At 41.3% G+C, this 26,689-nt stretch overlaps 1 protein-coding gene across 2 annotated transcripts in view; it reads right to left on the bottom strand.

The window, feature by feature from the left end:
* Positions 1-26,689, bottom strand: part of ephb1 (EPH receptor B1) — a 170,332-nt gene that overhangs the window by 1,889 nt on the left and 141,754 nt on the right. Inside the window, exons 10-16 of one of the 2 annotated variants that reach the window (XM_058067568.2) lie at positions 22,969-23,157; positions 21,206-21,453; positions 19,672-19,887; positions 6,453-6,602; positions 5,215-5,408; positions 4,282-4,437; positions 1,369-2,508 (exon numbers count right to left, since the gene is read on the bottom strand). In XM_058067568.2, the coding sequence (XP_057923551.1) occupies positions 2,400-2,508; positions 4,282-4,437; positions 5,215-5,408; positions 6,453-6,602; positions 19,672-19,887; positions 21,206-21,453; positions 22,969-23,157 (1,262 nt within the window). In that variant the 3' untranslated portion in view covers positions 1,369-2,399. The remainder of the gene's footprint in view (positions 1-1,368; positions 2,509-4,281; positions 4,438-5,214; positions 5,409-6,452; positions 6,603-19,671; positions 19,888-21,205; positions 21,454-22,968; positions 23,158-26,689) is intronic. The other variant, XM_058067569.2, reaches the window with a different exon arrangement.

The raw sequence follows: 26,689 nt of genomic DNA, 5'->3' as shown, positions 1-26,689 counted from the left end.
GGAAACAGTAAAAATAGAAATAATATGTTCTGGGGTGAAACTGTTGCCTTAAATAAATGTACTAGCAATGTTTTAGGTTGCAATTTAACATTATACATGTAAAAATAACTGAATCCCTCTGAAAAACAATGGAGGCAGAGTGCAAAGATAATTTTTAACATGACTAGGGATGCACTATACCGATAAATTCCTGCTTCTCCACACTGATATCGATATTTAACTTTGAAACCGTATCTGTAGGTTTGTCCTTACCAAGTATCATCACTAGTAACTATTAACAAAACATAAACAAATACAGGCGGCTCAGAAGTTCAAAACCGTGGCTCCAAAGCCGCTAGCTTTCCTTGGAGGAAAAAGGCTGGTCATCCAGCGCCATCATTTCCATGATGAAATTACAGATTGCTTTCGGCCTGGAAAACTTTTCAAACGCAGCAGTGATAGGAACAAGCCCTGGGCCCAAGTCTCCTTGCGATACTGGCATTTGAATTTCGATGTTTCTTTTCTTTCATTGTGGAATGTTTGCAGAGCATTAGTTGAAATGTATTCCTCTGAAACAGTGAAAATTCCCACATGCTATTTTTTGTTTTTTACAGTGAGCCGACTGGATGTTACGGAAGGCCACAGCATGTCGCAGAAAAGGAGCGCTTCATTTGGTCACGCTAACCCACCTTAGAGCACAGTACACGTAATCTCGCCTCATTGGATTTTTTAAATCAGTTATTAGAGCTGTTTGTTATTGTTATCGAATTTATTGTTATATTTCCTCATATCGGTCCGATAATTATCATGCACCCCTAATGTTACAAGTTACAACAGTAAGGGTGACTGTTGTATGTTTGACTTTAAAGGCTATTTTCTACCAAATAGCAGCCAATTGTTGAATTGTGCAGCCATTAGAGCGTAAAGGTTCCACTGTACTTTATTGTCAAGTAGTCGAGAGAGAGCATCAATCCAAAAATAAACAGTAAAACATCCCATTAGCCAGCTGCTGCTGTGACACCATCTCCATCCAATCATGATGTCATCCTAAAGTATACAGCCATCCCTCATGGCTGTATACTACATGTATGGTATATAAATACACACTTTGTAAATACTGCAGCTGGAGATGCATGTATGCATGAAGTTAAAAGCGTTTTTTGCGCGCATGCAAACATGAACTCCAATGGTCTGCAGCAGTGTCGGCGTGTGCGCTAATTAGAATGACACTGGGCGTCTGTTTGGCAAACGTCAGCCCAGATGTTCACTTTGGCGACACTGATTCCCTCTGATTAGCTTCTACGCTATTCAGACTTGCATGCCCTGTTCCAAGACTAATGCCTTTTTACTCCACCATTTGATGTTAAGTGGCGATCGGCAGACACTCACCATGAATTTGAAGCCTGCCGCCGCCGAGGAGGAGGAGGAGGAGGAGGAGGAGGAGGACGAAGAGTGGTGCCTTCTGCTGTGGATGGGTTGCACTTCTAACAAATACGAGGAATAAAAGCATAAAACTGTACAAGTAAGTGCTCACCAGCAAAAGAGACGGCATGTGCACATTTAAACATGATCTCCGATAATAATTCTTAGCTCAACTCCTACACAGCAATTATCATGTAGCTCTACAATACTTTAGATTCTTTGTACATGTACATCAAGTAAAGGTTCAGTCGAGTGGTGACCCTGGATTTAGAAGACATACAACCGCAAAAGTCCATCGGAAAATTGAATCCAGGCCACCTTAGGGAAGCTACACATTGCGTGTGTCTGTCTAGTCTTCGCCAAAAATGCAAGCAGAGACTCCTGTACATACATATTGATGAGCATCACCTTCAATATGAAGGTCTATTATGAAAGATATATTTAGCAAGAGATAAACATATTTATATTCTCTGACCTCCCAACCACGGCTCTACACAGGTAGTGTTAAATGCAAAAAAAAAGGGGAGCCAAATAAAAAATAACGACATAAAATGTGACTGCAAATGGAAATAAATGATGTAAACAGTTCCACTGTACATCCCTGTATTCTTACTCCTACTACTTTAGTATTCTACCACTTAATTTCTGGCCAGGTCAAGGCATCTTCATTGCACACATGGGTTCAAATCACAGACGTGTTGATTTATAAGATGTCCCACACCAAGCATCATCTGCAAGTCCGGATAACATAGAGGTACAACGTAACTTGGTCCAGGAAGTCCAAGCACAACAGTTTCAAAGTCTGGACCCTGAACTCCTCCGTGTGGATTTTGCAAGTGTAGACCCTGGTCTCCTCATAGGAATCAAATTAAGACAACAGTCTCCACTCTGGCGCGTTCCGATGGATCGGGGGTCATTCGAGGGCCGTTGTTGTTGTTGGTAGTGGTAGTGGTGGTCCTCCGAATGCTGCCCGCTCCGTGGCACAGCGCCCCCTGTAGTCATGCCATCGTGGTAGGGGACTGGCTCATCTGCACCCTCATGGACTGGATGTTACTGAGGATCTTCTTCTGGTGGCCCGCTAAGGTCACGCCTATCCGCAGCAAGTCCCTGGTGGCACAGACGCATACACACAATTAAAAAAGGATTAAACTAATTATGTACTTGATGGAAGAACTTCATCCTAGTTAAGATTTTTTTTTGTGCGAACAAAAGGGTGGGAAGCTGGTGGCAAACACAATTACAAATGTAATCAGTTGAGCGTAATAACCATTGATCCATGCTGCTTTATATTAGTCTGCAGAAAGGCCTGAGGATACTTTTTTAATGAAAAATGCTTGTGAATTATTATTATATGATTATTATAAAACAGTATTTCACAATTTTATACATGCATGCGCTCTCTTAACATAAGCAATTACAATGTTTGGGTATATTAGTGCCAGAAGTGATACAAGACAACTTTAATTAGCATTTTTGCTTGTGCATCTTGGGTACTGACAATGGAAACCACGTCAAGACAAATACTCATGCATCACGAATTCCAAAGTCAACCCCCCCTAGAAAAGGAGCAATTTGGAGTAAAAAAACAAACAAACACATAAATAAACCATTTAAGATATTTCCTTGCCTGTGTGGCTATAAATATGTTCCTTAAGGGAACGGAGTGGCGGACAGGAAGTGACATAGGGAGTATTTTTATGTTATGTTCTTATGTGTTATTTTTATTGTGCCTATTGTGAGATAAATCAAACCAGCAATTAAAGCCTGTCGTTCCAGTGATCAAGTCTGGTGCTTGTGTGTCTCACTGAACATTACAGTAACATTACTGACACCTAATGACCAGTGTAGAGTACTACGTGTCATTCACAGCGTCTTTGAATGCCTATTCCGAATGCCTTATATTTGTATTTTAGTTAATTTAGTCATCTTTAGGGCTGCACTGTGGTCGAGTGGTTAGCGCGCATACCTCACAGCTAGGAGACCTGAGTTCAATCCCACCCTCGGCTATCTCTGTTTGCATGTTCTCCCCGTGCATGCGTGGGTTTTCCCCGGGAACTCCGGTTTCCTCCCACATTCAAAAAACAAGTACTAGAAAATTAATGAATGAATAGTCATCTTTATGCTTGAAAATCCGTAATTTAGGAAAGGCATATCACAATTAGCTTAAATATGCATAGTTTTTACTAATAATAGGCCATATGCAACTGCCCAACAGCATGATGTGTTAATTAATATATTTCTGAAAAACAGTGATAGAGGCTGCACGGCGAACAAGTGGTTAGTGTGGAGGGCTCACAGCTAGGAGACCCGAGTTCAATCCCACCCTCGGCCATCTCTGTGCGGCGTTTGCATGTTCTCCCTGTGCATGCGTGGGTTTTCCCCGGGGACTCCGGTTTCCTCCCACATTCCAAAAAAAAACATGCTAGGTTAATTGGCCACTCCAAATTGTCCATAGGTATGAATGTGAGTGTGAATGGTTGTTTGTCTATATGTGCCCTGTGATTGACTGGTGACCAGTCCAGGGTGTACCCCGCCTATTGCCCGAAGACAGCTGGGATCCCCCGCGGTAGAAAATGAATGAATGAATGAACAGTGATGAAGAGTGAATCTGTGATGTATGAACTGCCAAGTAGTGATGTATTTGCATAAATATATACGTATATATATATATATATATATATATATATATATATATATATATATACATACATTTTTTATACATAGCTGAGTCTCCTATGATGACTTCTATTTTGAGAAGTCACTTCCACTTTGAGGGTCTCATTGAGAAACCTAGCCGCTAGAAGGAGCTTGGTGCTAAAAATGATGTGTACTTGACCGGTGTGTGCCCATCATAAAGTGCCATATGGGCTTGGAACTCACTCTGAGGTCATCTGAGCCACCAGCTGTAGGGAAGTGAAGCCTGAGTTGAGGAAGTTGTCTCTGTACTGGCTCATCTTGATGGCACTGAGCCAGTCTTCGACTGAGCTGAAGGTGTTGAAGTCAGGGATGGATCTGTCCAACAGTGGCTGAGAAGGCCTGCAGGAGAACGGACATTGGGCAAAGCTGTCATGTTGTCTGTTATTCAACAATGTGGATTTGGATTAGTATAGATGGATAGATAGAGGTATGAACTTCAATTTAATACACAGCTATTTCCATTGATACTGTCAAGAGAATATTAATCACGATTATGTTAACTATTGGCATTGCAGTTGCACTGAAAGCTTCTTATGTAAAAACAGTAAAATAAAATAATATTTAAAATATTTGTCCAAATAACATAATATTCACATGAATTACTTAACCTGATGACAAGAAAGCCATACAAGTTGGATATTTATGTTTTTCTAAATCCTTTTTCCCATGAAGGGATGAATTTATGACATGAATAATCACAAAAATATAATTAGAAAGTGCATTAATTAAAAAATGTGCTTACAAATTGAATATATTTGTATTAATTGTTTAATGATTTTTAATATTCATATATATTTTAACAACTGTTTGTATTTACACAAATAAAAATTCTGGTTTGGAGAATAAAATGCAACCAAAGATGCAGCAACATATTTGAGAAGTGAAAAAAAGATGACAGATTTATCGTGATTGGCTTGCAAGCAGCAGTCGAAGGATACGAGGAAGAAAAGTTCAGGTGTGATGCAATCAACTGTAACAACTTCATGTTTATTTAAAAGCAATCAAGTGGATGCTGGGTTACTTAATGCAGACAACATCGTAAATAATACATTAACACAAACAGATGAATAACATATTTGCCCAGAGAGTATGATTTCTATTTTTTTTTCTACTCACACTGCAGGGATGTTGGCGACAGCTTTGAGGCTGGTGGGGTTACGGATCATCTTGTCCAGGGTGCTGACGATGTCTGTGAAGCGGGGGCGGACGTTACGGTCCTTCTGCCAACAGTCCAGCATGAGCTGGTGTAGCGCGCTGGGGCAGTCCATGGGCGGAGGCAGACGGTAGTCCTGCTCGATGGCGTTAATCACCTGGAAGGGAAACGAGTGGAGATGGAGGTGTTATCTTCTCTTATGTTGAGGTCATTGATCATTCAGCATGTACTCCCACCATGTTTAGAACTATGTACACATCCTCCTCCGCTTATTCTGACACGGGCAGCACTGTTTGGACCCGATACTGATACTCTTGAAGTATAAATGTCTGTGTGACAGTCATGAGCAGTCGTTGATGGTGAGGAGATGGTTGAGATCACTGATATCTCTGCTCGTATTTCTTCTTAAGCCCAAGTTGTACTCTACTAGATATCATTTCCCATTAAAATTCAACATCTTATGATTGAAATTGAGTATTAGAGATACGATCATAACAAATTAGATACTGCCGAGTTGGGTGCAACTCAGCAGAATGTTGATCCATGCAGGATGGAGATGTTAGTGTGTGTGTGTGTGTGGAGAAAGAGCAGCCGGACGTGCTGAGTGATGCCAGTTGTCTTCCCTGCGTTTGTCCCAGCAGGGAGTGTTTGCTGCTGGCCCACTGAGGCAGCATCTGCTCCTTTGGATGGTCCTCGTGGAGCAGGGACCTACTCTGATACAGCGATACACCTCAGAATTTGGGAAAATATCCAAGGCCGGGGTTGGCCTGTGTTTGTGTGTTTGTGAGTGGATCTAATCCAAAGAGACAGCAAAGCAAACCATCGTTCATCGCTCTCAAAAACTCTCCAGGAATGGACTAAGATAGTGAGCTCTCAAAGTCAGAGTGTCACATTCAAGGACATCGTCAAGGATAATGCAAGATGGAGGATGATAAAATGGGTGATTTATAACCACTTACTACTTTATGTCCTTTCCCTGTTAGCATATACAGAACATATGGGGCTGAGATAACCGCCGTTTATTATTAGCTATTGAACCAACATCAGTGCAACCCTTAGTGGTCAGGTTAGAGGTGGGAAAAATTTATTGACTTATTGGACATGATCGGCATATTCAGTTGTGATTTTATGGGCTGTTTAATTACAATCACATATAAATGTGAAGAGAATAGAAGTGAAAACGCAAGAAAGAAACACTTACATCCTGATTGGACATGTCCCAGTACGGCCGCTCTCCAAATGACATCACTTCCCACATGACGATGCCGTAGCTCCACACGTCGCTGGCCGAGGTGAACTTCCTGTAAGCGATGGCCTCCGGTGCGGTCCACCTCACAGGGATCTTACCACCCTGGAAAAAAAAAGTCAGAAAGATACATCTTAGTCTTTCTATTGCAATCATTTTCTGACTTGACTTTCCTCTTTCACTCCTCTACCTCTTTTATCCCTTCACCTAATTGGGGAATCAATCGTCCGGCAGCCTAAACTTCGAGAAGATTCAGCATCTGTCTGGCCAGAGGCTCCCAACAGCGTTTGCCCTTCACACATCAACCAATGGCGTCTCCTTTCCCGCAGTTTAAATTAGAGTAGATAGGCGTCGGCTTCTCATACATTGAGCACGTCTGCAGTGTAATTGGACTACCTGTACCTCGGGCGCTCTCTCTTTATTGAAACTGACAGCTGCTTGTCTAATTTTGCAAATATGTACACATACATACACGCATTCACAGCCACGTGCGCTGATAGTTTTGTGTAAACAGACAGGCTGTCAAGCTGAGCACCCGAGATGAGCCCAGCACTGGCTTAATAATGCCAATTAGCTGAACCTGAGCTTTTGCAGATAAGCCGCAGTTGGATTCAAAGCCAGAGAATGGTAGAGCAGCTTGAGTGTGAGCGACGGGTCAGAGAAGTCGAGTGAATGCAGACAATGGAAAGTACACATGACTGAAAAGGAAATAACCATAAAAAACATGCATGTTACATGAGTGCACAATGTTTGCTTTAATCAATTTAAATCTGGTCCAGAGTGGCGTTACAATGATGGAACTCCATGAGCACATTGATCGCTTTAGGAGTTGACCTTTCAAAGGTGAAGAACAATTTCACATCTGACCCTGTATGCACAGTATTACCAACTGCAACACACAAGTCTGTCAGTGCACAAACAAGAAAGAACTACATCAGAGGAGAGTGCACTTGTAAAGGACAAGAAATAGAGAGAGGACTAGATCAATAGAGGGGCTAAGCCCTGGTGACTTCCTGTTTTTCCAATTTTTTTGTTTTGTCAACATCATATCAATTGTTTTTATTCTGTAAACATTCACTCATTCATTTTCTACCGCTTATTCTCACAAGTGCCGCAGGGGTGCTGGAGCCTATCCCAGCTGTCTTCAGGTGAGAGGCGGGGTACACCCTGAACTGGTCGCCAGCCAATCACAGGGCACATTTCGACAAACAACCATTCACACTCACATTCATACCTATGGACAATTTGGAGTGGCCAATTAACCTAGCATGTTTTTTTTTTGGAATGTGGGAGGAAACCGGAGGTGAGACACACAAGCACCAGACTTGATCACTGGAACGACAGGCTTTAATTGCTGGTTTGATTTATTGATCATACCAATTTATTGACTGACTCACAGTATCATTTTAGATGGCTAAAATCATCACTTAAAACTCAAAAGGTAGCTAAGACATATATAAGACAAGTACCAATACAAGTCTAAAATAAAAAAAACGCAAGCAACTATGGAAAGAAGTTAAGAGTTGCTATTATTAATTCTAAACTCGTATTGTTACTTATGTACCAATAAACAAGTACAGGTAAGATATATACAAGTACTAATACAAGCTTAAAAGACAAAAAACAGCAACCGTGGAAAGAGGTTAAAATAGTTGCTGGTTTTTTTTACTATATACTCGTATTTGTACATGTGTTGTATATTTCATAGCTACCATTTGAGTGTTAAGTTGCTGTGTGATGAGTTTAATGTTGTTTGGAAGATGAAATCTTGAGTCAGACTGTTGTATCGAGTAATTATCTACTGTGATTTTTCATGGGTTGATAAGCTCGTTGTGAGTTTTTTGATAGCCTATGATTGGAGCTGTGTGGTCCTCACAGACACGTGCAGGCCACAATATGTCTTTTTATGATGTGGACATATTCAGCTGATATTCCGGTGGGGCTTATATGTGTATAAATATATTTTTCTCTCAAAATTTACTGGGTCAGCTTAAACACTGGTGTGTCTTAAACCTGAAATTACAATATTTGTTGGATAATGCTGCAAATTGTTTTGTTTTTATATTTGAGGAGAATATGATAAACATTGGAACATCCTCCACTTGAACACAACCCATTCCAGGATGATGGAAGTAGAAATAATCAGTACATGGCGTATAGGCAGACTATATAGCAGTGCTCCTCAAATAGTGGGGCGGGACACCCTACAGGGTGCATGGTAAGCTGTCGGGGGGCGTGAGAAGCAGGGAGGACTTTCAATGTTAGTGCAGACCTGCCAACATGTATGAATTTGTAGTTTTCAGCTTGCAATTTGACTCTTGAATCCACTTGTATGCTTCACTACTCGCCATTTTGCTGCATTTCACTGCTTTCATTTTTGAGTTCAGTCTGTAGACTCCAGATAAATAAATAGATATCAGTTTCTTCATGGTTTTTCAAATCGGGAGGGTGTGCAAACATGGGGGGGTTGGGAGACGGAAAATAACCACAGCTATATAGAAAGTTTAAGAAATTGATTTGTATTTTGACACATTTACAATGTACAGCAAAATGTGTCTCTGCATTTAACTGGAAGAGGAGTGGGCAGCCATCGTGTGACGGCCGGGGACCGGATGACGGTATTATGTCAGCATCTTGGTTAGTGAAGCATCCATGTGTGGATTACTCTGGGGGAAATGTGGATGACGCGTCTTGCCCAACAGCACACAACAGCAGTGAGTGGGACGATAGAAGCAGGATTCTACCTGCAGGGGTTTTCTACCTCCTGAGCCATGCCGACATATAAATTGAATATGGGACTACCTCACTGGAAAAAGGTCTTATAGTCATGGTCTAAAAATTTATTTTAAAAAAAGTTCTCCCCAAACGAGTCACAGCTTTTCTTCTTGTCACTCACACACATACAAGTTCAGTGAAAACCAGAAAAAATTGCATAAATAATTCCAGATAATGGGGAGAGTCATCAAACAACTGTCAAGCAGATGAGAAATTTGGTATCACTTTTTCATTCATTTTCTACCGCTTTTCCTCACAAGGGTCATGGGGGAGCTGGAGCCTATCCAAGCTGACTTTGGGCGATAGGCGAGGTACACCCTGGACTGGTAGCCAGCCAATCACAGGGCTCATATAGACAAACAACCATTCACACTCACATTCATACCTATGGACAATTTGGAGTGGCCAATTAACCTAGCATGTTTTTGGAATGTGGGAGGAAATCGGAGTACCCGGAGAAAACCCACGCATGCACGGGGAGAACATGCAAACTCCTCACCGAGTTGAATCGAACTCGGGTCTCCTAGCTCTCGGTCCACCATGCAGCCATGGTATCACTTTTTGTTGGAAAAAAAAATGTAAAAGAGCGATGCCTATAAATATTATTATTCAAGCAAGTCACTGTATTGTCCGGGGTATGGAATTGCTAGAAACGGGACTGTTTGGGTTGTCTCTGAAAACGGTTCTCCTTTCACCTGAGCAGGCTTCATCAGTTCATACTGAAAGACTAGATGGGACAGACCCGATAGGATAACTGTAGTCTGAGAACTTGGTGGAAGATCCAGTGCATGAATCCTCTCAAGGAGGATGCATGTCCAGACAGGAATGACTGGCTCTTTACTGGTGTCAAATGACAGTCGTTGGGATACAATAGAGTGGGGCCTCGTTTGGGTGTTATCGCCTTTGTTAGCATACCTACAGATGTAAAGATGGTCATGGACCCACCTGCAAAAAGCTTGCTGTTTCTTGTTTATTGGTTAGGGGCTAAATGATGTCATCTTTTAAGGGATGAAAGGACTGCAATGTATATCGGGGAAAGGTGCTGTCTCTATTCAGAGATAAATTCTCAACCTTAAAGGGTGATGCCACCCAAACAACATTTGTTGGCGGGCAGAGGCCCCACTTCATTGTACCCAAAGGATCGTCATGTGACACCACAAAAAAACAATCTTTGTGACTGGTTTGCTCAAATTCCAATGATGTATGCTGACTGATTTGCTCCTGTCTTTGCTCCATATTAATAGCAGGTCTCACATCACAGTACCCTGCCGGGATACAAGCTGGAATGGCCCTGACAATGTATCTCTGTATGCTTGCAAAGAGGCCGACAAGTAATAACATTTCCAAGGCGGCAAGAGTCCCAGGCAGCAATGCAAACCCTTCAGTAATTACTGCTGTGGGCTAGTGATAGCGCTGCCAAAAACCTGCTTTAATAACAAGAAAGTGCTGAACGGTTCACACATACAAGAAAAGAGGTAAAGGAAAATCATTTTTAAAAATGTGTTTTTACTCTTTCCCCAGTAGAAAGAGGTGGTAATACCAGAGGGAATGAGTTGGATGGGGGGAAAGTGATGATGGGAATTAAAACAGACCTTGTGTCAACAGAAAAAACAGAGTTCTCTGTGAAGCCCTAAAGCTTTGGGTACGTTACAGTGGGCTGGCTGAAACAGAAACAACCTGCTTTTTGTTTGCCTTAGCGTAAAAGATGCAGTATTTTTACAGGTTAATGGTAGCGTGGAAGAACTGCATGTGTACGTGACATTATAACGTACAAGTATATAATTATTATTACTATGTAAGTGTATCAAACAATGTATCAGACAATGATATGTAGTATTCTATACTGGTCACTAGGTGTCAGGAATATTACATGTAAAATGAATAGCCACTGCAGGAAGTATTTGACGACTCTATAAATGCTAATATGTGTCTTATGTCTTATTTTCTCTTATTATGTAATATGAGTGTACAGATGACTATAGGGGTGTTAGTTCATGGCTAGTTGGCTCTAATATGTTAAAAAAAACGAAACCAGTTTTTTATGCTCTACATAAATATTTGATTGATAAATAAGGAATCCTACTTTGTGGAAATACACTTATCATCCAGTCAGGAACCAATTGACTGTAATAAACAAGGGATTACTGCAATTAGAAATTGTGTCTAATATGATAGAATCATCAAGTGTTTAAACAATTCATATTTATTTATTTAACAAGCCAATACAATACACTCATATGTGACTTTACTCATCTGTACACACCAGTCATTATTTGCACTATGACCCATTTATCATTGCACTAAAATTAATATGTCTGCAATATGTCTGCTCCTGCATATGCTCCTGTGCAATACTACGTGTATATTTTGGATATCTTGTATATATCTTGTAAAATTGTCTTTTTTACTCTACTTTTATGTACTTTTTTTTTTTAACTTGACTACTGCACTGAAAGGAGAAGCTCTCCAATCTCATTGTACATCTTGTATAATGACAATAAAGGCCATTCCATTCCATTCCAAAGACAAATGCTTGTCCTGAACCAGTCATACAGTTTGGTGTTAAAATGACCACATAGAAGACATGACATGATGTGCAGAAAATCCTAAAAAAAATAAAAAAAAAACATAAAAGAGAGCACCACGGAATTCTGCATTGTTCATAACTAATCTTTCTCACTTTGCACTCCTATTTCCTTTACTCGTCCAATTCAGTAATCCATTTCCTAACAATGCACAGTCAAATGGACTGGAGCACATTTATTAGCCCGGGGAGAGCGCTCCATCAACATCTTTTTAATGAAATCCTGAGAGCAGTCTCCTGGAAGTCTGCCCAAAGTGAGTGAGATGGGGAGGGATGCTCGGAAAGATGAAGACTGAGAGCAAGATGAAAAAGCAAAAAAGGGTGGTGGGGGTAAAAAAAAAAAAAAAAGAACAGAAGTGAAGAAGCATGGTGAGATGTTGGTTTGGAAGCCACCCATGGGAATGTCTGGCAGAGAGATGGACGCAGGTCTTTTAACACGTATGTGGTGAAAAATGGCTTTATGTTGTCGTCATACCAGTCTGGGAATATGTTTAGATTCTTCAACTATTCCCATTATTGCCTATAAAGATAAGCGGGGGGGGGGGGGGGGGGGGGTGAAATAGTCGCAGAGAGCCACTCTGACCCTTTATGTTAAGTAAAAAAGATTAAAATATGTGCTTCACACTGTGTCTTCCAAGGTTAATTTTTTTTTTTGCTTGATGATTGACAGGCCAATAAACGCCTTTGTTATACTTGAAAAAATGTCTCCCAGATGACCTCTGCTGTTGCTGGTCACACAGCAGACAAAATTACATTTTGGTACGGACACATTGTAATCTGTTGTTTGTGTTAATCAAACCAAATGAACAGCATATACAATCGTCCTATAATATACATTACTGTAAATAATAAATCATGCTGTTTTGTGGTTACATATGAACTACAATTGAAAAATATGCATATTGAAGCAAATTTGACATATTTTGGCATATTTTTTGCCACACACACACACACACAGCTGACAGCTGACATGATCGCCAGAACAACAGGCATTTATTGCAGCTTTGAATGATCTCACAACAGGCACAATAATCCCGAATAAAATACAGGGCTACTGTTACTGTGACCGAAATCCACGGCAAGCGGAAACTCAACTCTGAACCCCGACGTCACTTCCTGTCTGCCCACCTAATGAACACATTCATAGCAACACACACAAGTGTATTTGCTATTATTATGTTTACAATAAAGCATAACGGTGACTATGGGGGTGTTAGTGAGTGTCTAGAGGGCTCTAATAAAGTTAAGAAAACGTATTTAGAAGGTCACAAACATGTGTAAGGAATTTTGAGTCAGAATTATGGGTCTGTTCCAGGAACCATGATCTGCTTCACTGACACTTTTTAAAAATATTTTTTGGATGACAAGAAGAGTTTTTGCCTAAACTGGGGAGTACCTTTATCATAGTTTTGGTAAGCACAGCCTTATACGCCTTTTGATGATGTATGGGTCGGATATATGTTCATACATACATATCGGATTATTATATGAATGAGGCCTGAGTCGCATTTGAAAAAATCTGAACTGTGCTATTCACACTGACATGAAAAAAAATTAGAAGAGGTCACATATGAGCAAAAAAAAAAAATCGTAATTGACAAGCAGTGTGAACACCCATTTATTCAGTTTATTCCGTGCTGATATCAGAATGACCTTGGCCTTATAATTCATTTACAGCCTGTGGAAAATAGGCGATTACATTCCCATAAATTAGTCTTATCAAACTGGAGCACAGTCTTAATGGACCTGATTTTTACCCCCCTTATGTTATCTTTACAGTGGTCATTAATAGGCAGGAATGAATAATTGAACTGAATATCAGTTCTCAACAAAAAAAAGGGAGAAGAAAGGCTTTTGGTGAAAATATGTATTTCAAGCATCACTATGACACAAATGTAGCCACACAATGTTCTACATGAAAATGTATTTTCTGTAAATATAACACCATTAACTATTTACATTTTTTCCATCCAACCTCCTTTGTGCAACATTGCTCGAATCACTTCCTGATTGTGCTCTTTTACAAGGAAAAAATGCATGTCGTGCCCTTATAAAATGTACTTCTGCCACCTGTCAAACTGAACCAAACATGATATCCTCTGTTGTGGAGTTGCATAATCAACTATCTGTGCCTCTTGCGCAAACAAAAAAAAAAAGACGTCTTTTGGAGCAAGCGGTCAGGGTTGAAAAAAACCCTATAAATACATCTTTGGTAGCGAGCTAACTTTACAGACCATAAATACATTTCATTTTAGCAGTACCTATAAAACATCACTAGGTGTCAGCATTGTTTTACTGTACAGCTATGTAAAACTATCCACTGACTAACCATATTAAACTCAACAATCTAAATGCAACCTGTCAGGATAAATCCAAGTCACGGCTGGAATGCTTCATACTGTTTTTGAGGAATTCAGTTTCAGAAGCAGTGCCTTCAAGCGCCTACCCCGGTGGGGAAGCCAGATTCAGATCATGTTCAGTCGCTGCGCTGGTGAGGCATGCTTATCATGAGGAGCTTGTGCGGGTGTAGTGCACTCTGCTCAGTCATTTAAACTGGCAGATGAATATTGGCATCCATGGTGGTCACAAATGCAGTAATTTTGAGTACGCCCGTGCTAACAGCAGACGGAAATGACAGCAAAGCCATAGGCTTTGAATACATGATTATAATCGGGCCATACAACGCCTGCTGGAGCCACTTAACGGTGAATTTATGTTGCACTGGCAGCACACTTTTAACCTCGTCTAGGCGTCTAGGCATTTGTAAGCAAAGGTAGTTTTTGAACTGGAGGAATAGCCTGCGGAGAGTCTGGGCTTGTCATCAATTTTAGTGGAAGCATGACTGACAGGAAAGGGAATAACAGATTTTTTTCCCCTTTACACCGCAAAGAAAAAACATAAATAAACAGCAGGACAACTTTGTATTCATCCTGAGTTAAGTTTCTTAGCAGACTCATTAATGTCCAACTGTTCAATAATGATTTACATAGTTTATCATGTTGTTATTAGCTTAAATCTTGTATAATGATACCCCCAAAATGATTCGTCATATGGACCCGAACTTGCACTGCATAAATAATATGCAAGGAGAAAAAAAACAACAATCCAGCATGGAACCACAGCCAGGAGAGAGGCAGAAATGATGCAAATAGCAAGCAGCCAAGTGACAGCAAACAGCAGCACATTTCACATCGTGAAAGCAGTGGAGCGCAGCTGAGGGAATGTCGATCGGGTCGAGCGGGGATTTGACGGATGAGCTTTGTTGCAGGCTCTGTGCGACCTCCCCTTTCAACCTCTCTCAGCCTCAATGACACAAACACACATGATGGCAACAGGAAAAAAACAGGTTGGTAGGTTGGCATGTAAGTCATATGGATGGCCACATATCCATATTATCTTCCATAAGGATCACCAGCACCACCACCAATCCCCAAAATTGCACAAGACCTCAGTTCAAAAAACATATGGGTGTGAGTTGAGCTTGGGGGTCTTGGAACGTGACCCCAGACTTATCGTTTTTTTAACGTTATTATTGTCTTCATACAAACCGTGGTTAACTACTTTTCACACTTGTGTGACATTAAATATAGTAAGTTACCCCACACACTCCGAGTACAATTAAGGATACAGATGATTTCGATTGGTGAACAGATACAGAGAGTGGTGTACTCGCTCATTACCGACAAAATAACAAGCATTACTTGATCAGCCATATTAATTCCCATTTTGGTGAGCATCCTGCAGAGTAGAGATGACAACCCCCAACAACACCACCCCAGGTCTTCAGTCCCCACCATGATTTGCAGCACACACACCGCAGGCATTACCAATTGCTGTGTCAACAACCGCATATAGGAACATTAGAAAAGCAGTAGTGAGGAATCAAGTGATTAATTTGCAGGAGGGGGGTTGGAAGGAGGCCGATGCCAATGTAAATCACTGCATGTTAGCGCAATTTAATTTCCTAGATTCTCTCGGCCTTGTCCCGCTGCGCCAGCCCGGCTTGCTGATTGGTTTGCGACAGGTCATAGCTGAGGAGGTCGCTCAGGGAAGGAGACCATGGATAGTCTAATTACAGTGTAGTGCCATGTGCTTGATGCACAAATGTCTCCTTTATTGTGTTTGCATGGTCACCTTAAATACTCTACAGTGCAGTACAAGAGGGCAGCTTGGGGGCTATTTGTGCTACTCATTTTTTTTTCTCTCGGCAGCAAGATAGTTAAAAACATTGAAAATGACCTGCTATACAATATTACAAAAGACTATTAGGGCCACACCGAAAACAAATCAATTAAAATGTTATTAATATACGGCAAGCAAATATAACAGCTTTACAAGGGACCTATTATACTAATTTTTCTGTGATTTATCATGTAAATTTGGTCATTAAAATTTAGATCTCGGGTAGATAAACCAATTTTGGTGGAAAATGCTATTAGTAACTCCATAACTTGTAATTTGCATGCATGCAGCTAAGATGCTCCCAGTATGTGCACATTATACTGCTACACAGACAACCAATTACTTACACAAAATAAATACAGTTAGGACACTGATACATGAAATTGTTACTAACAGCTTGCGCTTCTGACTCTTCACCACAACCAAGTAATGTTGGAAAGGCATCAACAGAAACAGTAAGTTAGTTAGTTAGCAAATCAGCTTCTCCCGTGTACAGAAATCAGGCCCATATTTTGCTATTTTTGCCCGTCAGGAATCTGCAACTCCAACCACTTCTACCTGATGTTTGCCTCCTTAGGCCACTAGCATTAGCTCCATGCTAACACAGTGAAATCTTCCACAAACAGCAGAGTGAGGGGAGGGCAAGCCTAGAGTTTATGCCCGGGAATTTAATAACCTGACAATGACATTATATTATTTTGGCATATTTTTGTCTTTAAAACACATATTAAAGTAACTATGGAGAAATAACAAAGTAGTTTCTACCAAGAAATGGAAAACAGTATTCTGTATAATTTTTTTGTGTCCTCACCTTTATTCAAATACTAACTTTATTTTAAGAATTCTCTTTTTGTACCTGCAGGCACTGACTCATAGACTATTACCTGGATGCTTTTGATCTCTGCTTTTGCATGTGTCAAAATACATCACAAAGAAGTCCTAAAATAGGTCCCCTTTCATAGCACAATGTATTAATATTCATATCCCCTCATTATATATACAGAATTACCACAGGACTACCAATATGCGGTATAATCAGAGCGTAAAGAATGCATCATTTGCATCACCTGTCCCTGAGGCGGTTCGAGGTAAAAGGTAAAACATTCTTAGAAAATGGTGAGGGCGGTAAAATGCAAGATAAGACTCAATGAACTAAAGTTAAAATGTCGAATTATCACCATAGAATATAGTATATGATCCATGCAATGTGGTATGCAAAGCGATTGATATGATATACTATACACTATAATTGGCCTTTTCATGTTACTTGCATGGAACATAAACATGTATAAGTCATTTGGGGCTGAATTCATTATTAAATCCACTAAGCAGAAGTAATATGAAAAGTCACATTGAGGGCAATTAAAGGGCTGAGGGAATACCATAAGTGGGGGCAAGACAGTGTTTGGCAAGTTAATCTCACCAAGTCTCGAGTCAAGTCTCGAGTAAAGACGTGTAAGACCAAGTCAAGTCTCAAATCAATTCTGAGTCATAATCATTGTTTAGTGTCTCCCAAATAAAAGTAAATGTTAACAATATAGGGCGGCACGGCGGTCGAGTGGTTAGACCTCACAGCTAGGAGGACCAGGGTTCGATTCCACCCTCGGCCATCTCTGTGTGGAGTTTGCATGTTCTCCCCGTGCATGCGTGGGTTTTCTCCAGGAACTCCGGTTTCCTCCCACATTTTATTGTCCATAGGTATGAATGTGAGTATGAATGGTTGTTTGTCTATATGTGCCCTGTGATTGGCTGGTGACCACCTCTCACCCGAAGACAGCTGGGATAGGCTCCAGCACCCCTGTGACCCTCGTGAGGAAAAAGCGGTAGAAAATTAATGAATGAATGAATGTTAACAATATAATAATTCATTTTCAATTGTTTTATTTTTAAAATAAAATAAGACGAGTCTTAAGCGGGTATTACATCCCGATGTACGTATTACCACACACATGGGCGCCACAATTTTTGGGAGGTGTACTTATGGAGCATGCAAGTCATTGGTGACAACCAAATGTTTGCCGTTCGCCCTCTGTTGAAAATTGGTTGCTTTGAGGTCATGACTGTGGCTTGCATGTTAGGTACGCTTCATGTAAGGCTGTCGTATGTTTCACCCACCGGGGACGTACGTGTGTGGGCATCATACGAGGCTTGTGCAGCACACTCACTTCGATTGTAATGTGGGCATACTGGCTTCCTACGGCACATACAGCTACTGCGACCAGGAAAACCAAGGAAGTTCCCTGCTATGGCCAGGCAAGGCGCACTCATGTCGGATACACTCTGAGTGTACAGCTGGAGGAGTACATTGCCTGCCGCGTGCACTATATTCTTTGCAACACATGCAGGCCTCCTCTGCCTGTGTGCAATAATCAATAATTTGCATCTCAATTTTTTTTTTGTTCCTACGGGCTTTGCTTGTTGTTAATAAATGCATTGAAAGAGGCAGATTCAAAGAGAAAATCTGTCGTCTTGCTGGAAATGGCCATCATGTTAGTTGAATACTTTGAAAGGGGACACTCAACACAATTACTGAAACTCTAAACTACAGTATTTTGGAGACTAAAGTAAAACCTCAGTCATTGATGTCAAAGCACAAATCGAGTTTCGAGTCTTTGATGATGTTGTAAAGTCGAGTCCAAAGTCATCAAAATTGTGACTGGAGTTTGACTGAAGTCCAAGTCGCGTAACTCGAGTCCAGACGCCTGGCAAATACTATATGGACAAAAGTATTCGGACACTTAGAGAAAGTACGTGAATAGTGGAGTCATTCACAAAGCTATTAAGGCGCAGTTTAAGAAGGTTACCACCATATTAACCCGAATACAATATATTTTTCCCCATCTTCCATTGGGGTTCTCCAGAGCTATAGAGATGTATTCATACAAACAAACACATAACACAAACAACTCCTCCATAAGCACTTCACAGTGTTTCTTCCTGTCACCCGCAAACAGCAGGGTCATGGAGCGATGCAGAATCTCATTCTCATATGCATCAGCCTGGTAAATCTGAATGATAAATAAAGTCTGTCCTGCACCGAGTTACCTGATGGATGAACGAAACAGGCTTGTTTGCACTAAAAATCTCAAGGCAGACTAAATACTTGATGAATGTCCAAATAAATACACACACACTCACTCATATTTAAGCAAATCCAGGCGTGCTAGGAGTCCTAATGATGCGTAATGCATGTTCATGAGTGTGTTTTTGAATTAGGAAGAGGAGAGTCAGGCGATGAACTAACGATGGCTGCTAATAATTACAGATCTGCGGCGTGGAGGAGCTAATGAGGAGCCAAAGCCTCCCATGATGCCCCAGTAATAATGAATGATGAGTGAAAGATAAGGAGGGAGGGAGGCAGGCAGGCGGAAGCGATGGGAGCTGTCAGTTGGAGAGGGCGCCGCGCCCTTTGGTTTCTGTGCACTCTGGGCATGTCAACGAGAGAGCAGCCTTCCCATAGGAGCCTTGTCTCCTCACTAATGAAGATGTGACAGGACCAGAACTACAGCCCATCACATCGGGGGAAGTGGAAGGTTGTCTTGAAATAGAATTATGTAAAACTGATGCGACCGACTTGCAATGTTAATATAAAAGAACTGTAATGAAACTTATCTCGAATCACAGCGTACTCACCAAAGAACTGGTGTAGCTGGGATCAGAGGTGTCCTCCTGCAGGTAGCGCGACAGGCCGAAATCTGACACTTTACACACCAGATTGCTGTTCACCAGGATGTTGCGTGCTGCCAAGTCTCGGTGCACGTAGTTCATCTCAGAGAGATATTTCATGCCGGCCGAGATCCCGCGCATCATTCCCACCAACTGGATCACTGTGAACTGACCATCGTTTTGCTGCAAGATAAAAAAAAATGACATTTAGCAATCATCTTAAGTATTATTGTAGCTGAAGCAAGGAAATATATTTGGTTACCCAAATTAAAATGAATGGCATATATTTCTATTCTAGTTTATTTAGCCATTTTTATACTTGAAAATGCAGAATTTAGGCAAAAATAAATATGCACGTTTTGATTACAAATATAGCCCATATTCAACCATGACATTGACATGCATTTCACCCTTCACTAAAAGGTAATACTGTTAACAATCAACCATTTGCCATGAAAACATAACTTCTTCAGAAGAGGTAAATTATGTAATACGTACAATGCACACTCTTGAATGTTATTATTTTCTTTTAGCATGCCAACAAAAGCAGCTTTGTTTGTGGCACTTTTGACACATATTCATGCCGTTTTTCATCAACATTCAATTGGCTTAAAAGCAGCTTGATGGGAGTCCTAAATACATCATAATTATTACCATAGCATGGAGGTATGCGCTGGCAAGATAGTATACATATACATAAATGACCATTTACTACTTTACCTTTTGATTCATATTTGTTCAAAGGAATGGATTATGTCTACATCCTTTCCAATTAACTAACAAGCCTACTAGTATTCATTAGACAGAACATTGTTAGTGCATTGTTCATTTTGGGATTGCTTTTTACTCTTTCTAGCGTGCGGCCTCAGTGAGCATTCCCGCCCTTCTGTGGAGCTTTGAAACCCCCACCCCCCTCCCCGCTTGGAACACAGGAACAAATACAAGGAGGGAAGCAGATCGATGGAAACACAAGTCGGATGTGGCGGTTAGCAAAGCCATCTTCAAAGAGGCCCTTTAAACCGGCCCCAGATCAAAGTAGAGCCGAGCAGCCGTCCGTGAGATTGAAGGAGAAAAAAGGTGAATAGAATGTTGATTACCTTTCTTAAGATAAAGCGAGGGAGGAGTCCATTAATAGGTTGGGAGATTAATAATAGAGTGTTTAAAATGAAGCGTTACCATGGACATTCTTACTCATTCAACGACATCAAGGGATATGTGAGTGACAGGAAGAAAAGCTCTGATTTACTTGGGGAAAATTTGATTTGTTGGTTGATTTGGCTTGTGGGCAAGATAATACAAAACTGTTAAAAAAAAAAGGGGTGGAGTCTTTCATGTTACAGTTAACTTGAATCGGGGTCAAGTGGGAGCATTGACCCACCAGATGGGGTGAAAAAAGTGGCAGTTGAGTATCACAAAACATCGTTAGGCTCAGTAGAAGTGTTTTTTTAGGATATTGACTTTCAGGACTCAGTTAACAGTGTCGCATTAAGAAACTGCTCACCCTTAGGAACGAGTCGAGGGCTCCGTTCTCCATAAACTCTGTGACGATCATGACAGGACGGCTTTTGGTAACCACCCCCTCCAGGCGGATGATGTTGGGATGGTCAAACTGACCCATGATAGACGCCTCGGAGAGGAAGTCACGTCTCTGCTTCTCGACGTAGCCTGCCTTCAGTGTTTTGATGGCGACGAAGATCTCCCTCTTACTGGGCAGCTTCAGGCGACCCTTGTATACCTCCCCAAACTCACCTAGAGCAGAAGAGTAGATCAGGGTGACATCTTCAAACTAAATAATTGATCATGTGGTATGCATCCAATTTTTCAATCTCTACTTGTTTAATTGCGTGTCCCTGTCCGGTATTAATACACTCCTCATGTACCATATTGACCTGAATATAAGGCAATTTCTCAATATATATATATAACTTATATTTGGGGTCTAGAGATTTAAACATTTAATATACTGTACAGGAGACCAGGGTTCAATTCCACCCTCGGCCATCTCTGTGTAGAGTTTGCATGTTCTCCCCGTGCATGCATGGGTTTCCTCCAACATTCCAAAAACATGCTCAACAGGTTCATTGGCGACTCCAAATTGTCCAGTTCTGACATACACTTTTGGTGCAACTTAGACACATCATCAGTGTTGTATCCTGGGTTCACTGGGTGTTTCGGGTCTCACAACAGACACCCTCGCCCAGGTGACCCAGCCGGGTTGATCAGTCCCGGCTTGTGTCTAAGTAGCTTTTGTTGTTTTCCACGGATCTCCCCGCTTGATCCACAGGCATCTGGACGCCTTTTCTGATGAATGAATGATTTATATGATCTTAACAAAATGTTGGTTTTGAGTCGTGTCCGTTAGGACAGTTGTGACTGAAAGGACGAGATCGTGGGTACAAGCAGCCAAAATTAGTTTTCTTCATAGGGTGGATGGGCTCTCCTATCGAGATAAGGTGTTCATTCTCATTGAGAGAAGCTAGATGAGATGGTTCGGGCATCTCGTCAGGATACATCCTGCTTAGGGCACGTCAGGAGGCCTTGACGGAGATCCAGGAGACGCTGGACTAGCCAGGGAGAGGTAAATCTGGGCTTCTCAGATTAGGCTGCTGCTACCGCGACCCGACCTCCAGATTGATGAGGGATGGATAACAAAATTGTTGTCTTATATTTCGGGTCATCTAATATTTTGGTCAATAGGGTATTAATGCATTCAACAACCAGTACGTCTTTGTGACTCACTGAAGACCTTAAAAACATTCACTATGTCAACAAAATATTCATTCTTTAATTAGTTACTCTCCACTGTCCTCACATTATCACTTCCTCTCACCTTGCTTCCTGAGTAGGCCAATCAAAAAGAGCTATTCCAGGCCCAAACTCATTACCAGGCCTATTTTGGCCGAAATAAAACAGTACTCAGCAGTAAAAACACCCTTGTCTAAAAAAGATCTACTTACCTGATCACTGGTAAACAAAGCCATAAAACACAATTATTACAGTTCAATCATTAGAAGAAAGGTAGAGCGTGATTAATATGAACTGTAATCAGATCCCAAGCAGGGCATATGCAATGTGGGGCACTGCTGGAGCTATTTCCAATACCATTAGCTCCCACAGTAGCTGGCCTACATTCAGCTGATGTCCATGGATTCACCAAAATGGTGAATGGCTTTGGAACCTTGACTGACTTCTGTTTTACCACAGAGATACAAACATGAAGACACAACATGTAGAAGTACATGAAAAGAAACAAAGTGAATATACCTGCACCGATGACCTCCTCGATTTTTACAGTGGAGACATCAATCTCCTTGGCAAACTCGTGCACGGCTTCGTTGGGGTCCTCGTATGTAAAGGGGTCAATGTAGATCTTCATCCCGGGGGAGCCTGAGAAGTGGGTCGGGCAGCCCAGTGGGGAGGGGCAGTTAGACATGTCGGCTCGCAAAGAGAGTTCTAGAACAAGCAAGAAGAAGAAGAAACCAATCTCTTTCTCTTTTTTTCCCATTTGGCTGATGTGTTGTGTTAATGGCTGACTGTATGCAATTGACCTTCAGGTCGTAACTTTAATCACAGTCTGAAACAGTAGTACTTCCCATCACTGCAAGCTTTTAGCAGTATTAATGAGGATAAGTAAAGTTGATATATGGTCCTCCTTAAGATGAATGCAAGGCTACTACTGGATGGAAATGATTATTATACCACACACTGGACATACTGGGTAGTATCGGTGGGGGGGTCAAACAGGCAGTTTAGGTTCCATGTAAAGATAAATGTTAATTGGAGAATTCTGAGTTGGCAAGGGCAGTCTGTACCTCTGGGGCTGGATTTACACTGCGGGTCTAAGGGACCAATTTCAATTGAGTGCCGATATCCGTCTGTTTACATCTACCGACAAGTGACCCATGTCTCTTATCATTGTTCTTATACTGACCGAGCAACCCAAACACAGCCAAAAAACAATGTTAACATTGCTAAATAATTAACGTTCTGCTTCATTATGACTCCCAAGCGTAAGACAGGCTCTTCTGGTGGAAATACGTCACAGAAAAGAAAGGCCATCACCATGGAAGTGAAATGGACATAATACAGTGAAGAAAATAAGTATTTGCACACCCTGCTATTTTGCTATTTCTCCCACTTAGAAATCATGGAGGGGTCTGAAATTTTCATCGTAGGTGCATGTCCACTGTGAGAGAGATAAACTAAAAAGAAAAATCCAGAAATCACAATGCATGATTTTTTAACAATTTATTTGTGTGATACAGCTGCAAATAAGTATTTGAACACCTGTGTATCATCTAGAATTCTGACCCTGAAAGACCTGTTAGTCTGCCCATTAGAAGTCCACCTGCACTCCATGTATCATCCTGAATCAGATGCACCTGTTTGAGGTCGTTAGCTGCATAAAGACACCTGTCCACCCCATACAATCAGTAAGACTTTAACTTGTAACATGGCGAAGACCAAAGAGCTGTCCAAAGACACCAGAGACAAAATTGTACACCTCCACAAGGCTGGAAAGGGCTACGGAGCAATTACCAAGCAGCTTGGTGAAAAAAGGTCCACTGTTGGAGCTATCATTAGAAAATGGAAGAAGCTAAACATGACGGTCAATCTCAATCGGAGTGGAGCCCCATGCAAGATATCACCTCGTGGGGTCTCAATGATTCTAAGAAAGGTGAGGAATCAGCCCAGAACTACACGACAGGACTTGGTCAATGACCTGAAAAGAGCTGGGACCACCGTTTCCAAGGTTACTGTAGGTAATACACTAAGACGTCATGATGTGAAATCATGCATGGCACGAAAGGTTCCCCTGCTTAAACCAGCACATGTCAAGGCCCGTCTTAAGTTTGCATATGACCATTTGGATGATACAGAGGAGTCATGGGAGAAAGTTTTATGGTCAGATGAGACCAAAATAGAACTTTTTGGTCATAATTCCAATAAGCGTGTTTGGAGGAAGAAGAATGAAGAGTACAATCCGAAGAACACCATCCCTACTGTGAAGCATGGGGGTGGTAGCATCATGCTTTGGGGGTGTTTTTCTGCACATGGGACAGGACGAGTGCACTGCATTAAAGAGAGGATGACTGGGGCCGTGTATTGTGAGATTTTGGGGAACAACCTCCTTCCCTCTGTCAGAGCATTGAAGATGGGTCGTGGCTGGGTCTTCCAACACGACAACGACCCGAAGCACACAGCCAGGAAAACCAAGGAGTGGCTCCGTAAGAAGCATATCAAGGTTCTAGCATGGCCCAGCCAGTCTCCAGACCTGAACCCAATCGAAAATCTTTGGAGGGAGCTCAAACTCCGTGTTTCTCAGCGACAGCCCAGAAACCTGACTGATCTAGAGAAGATCTGTGTGGAGGAGTGGGCCAAGATCCCTCCTGCAGTGTGTGCAAACCTGGTGAAAAACTACAGGAAACGTTTGACCTCTGTAATAGCAAACAAAGGCTACTGTACCAAATATTAACATTCATTTTCTCAGGTGTTCAAATACTTATTAGCAGCTGTATCACACAAATAAATTGTTAAAAAATCATGCATTGTGATTTCTGGATTTTTCTTTTTAGTTTATCTCTCTCACAGTGGACATGCACCTACGATGAAAATTTCAGACCCCTCCATGATTTCTAAGTGGGAGAAATAGCAAAATAGCAGGGTGTTCAAATACTTATTTTCTTCACTGTAGCTCTGGAGAGAAAAAAACACTGACCAATAGCGATAGCACTTTTAAAAGGTTCAACTGTCAAGGCCATAATTAAGGGTATAGATTGTATCCTTCAGTATGTTACAGCAACGCTTGGACTGTTTCTCTGTGTGGAGTTTGCATGTTCTCCATGGGCGGGCGTGTGTTTTCTCCGGGTACTCCAGTTTCCTCCCACATTCCAAAAACATGCTAGGTTAATTGGCGACTCCAAATTGTCCATAGGTATGAATGTGAGTGTGAATGGTTGTTTGTCTATATGTGCCCTGTGATTGGCTGGCGACCAGTCCAGGGTCTACCCTGCCTCTCGCCTGAAGACAGCTGAGATAGGTTCCAGCTTGCCCCCAAAAATGGAGGGATGGATGGATGTTACAGCATCTGTACCTATGAAAGCGACAGTAGTAACTAATGACTAAGTGGTCTTACTATTGTTTTGTTTGTTTTCTTGTTTCTTCTGTCATCTTTCATTTAACTATTGTACTTTATTTTTTTGTTTAACTATGTTGATATAGTTAACTATATAACTATATATGTCCTTCATGTATTCTATGTACATTGTGAGCAGCTTTGGCAATATTGTAGGTATAAGATCTGACTTACACCAAAAATCGACTTATGTCACAGTGTAGGAACAGAACTCGCACATAACCCGACGACCACAATTTAGAATTATGATCTCGTCTCCAATTAGTATTTGCCAATTAGTTGAGGCTCCTAAATTTTCAGCGACTTTAAGAACATATTTTCTCTATTTTAACAATTCTCTTATTGTACAGTACAACCTCAAGGGAGTTTAAAAAAACTGGTTGTAATTTGACTTTGTAGGTTCCACTGTAAGGATAAAATACACCAGATGAGGTAAATGTAGACATCTTTTTCCACCCTCTGGCAGTCTCTTTGATAGCGCTCGAACCAATTTTCCCCGAATGCCTTTCCATACAAGCTCATAAAGAGATAAAAACCACTGCACCATCAAATCGCCCTTTATGTCAGTCCTCGATAGGTGAGCACAGTCCCCTGGACTGGCAAACAAAAGGCCAGATTTCCAGTGTTGACGGAGCAGTTGAGCGAGCAAGCACTTGTAAACACACTCAATACACGCCACCACAAGATGGACATAACCGCGATGAAGCAGATGTCAAATCATCATTTCTACAGACCTCTTTCCCTGAGCCCTTGACAGTCATGATTAGAATCTCCATCATGTCAATTTGGGCCTTTTTCATTTGCATAACACACATGGTGATGGAGGGGTCCCAAGAGATGGCGAGGGGA

This window comes from Doryrhamphus excisus, linkage group LG6, assembly GCF_037039965.1.
Source record: "Doryrhamphus excisus strain RoL-2023G ecotype Guam linkage group LG6, RoL_Dexc_Guam_v1.1, whole genome shotgun sequence".
Classification (NCBI taxonomy): domain Eukaryota; kingdom Metazoa; phylum Chordata; class Actinopteri; order Syngnathiformes; family Syngnathidae; genus Doryrhamphus; species Doryrhamphus excisus.
The sequence above is the reverse complement of the archived record's forward strand: the minus strand, read 5'-3'. Positions and strand labels throughout refer to the sequence as shown.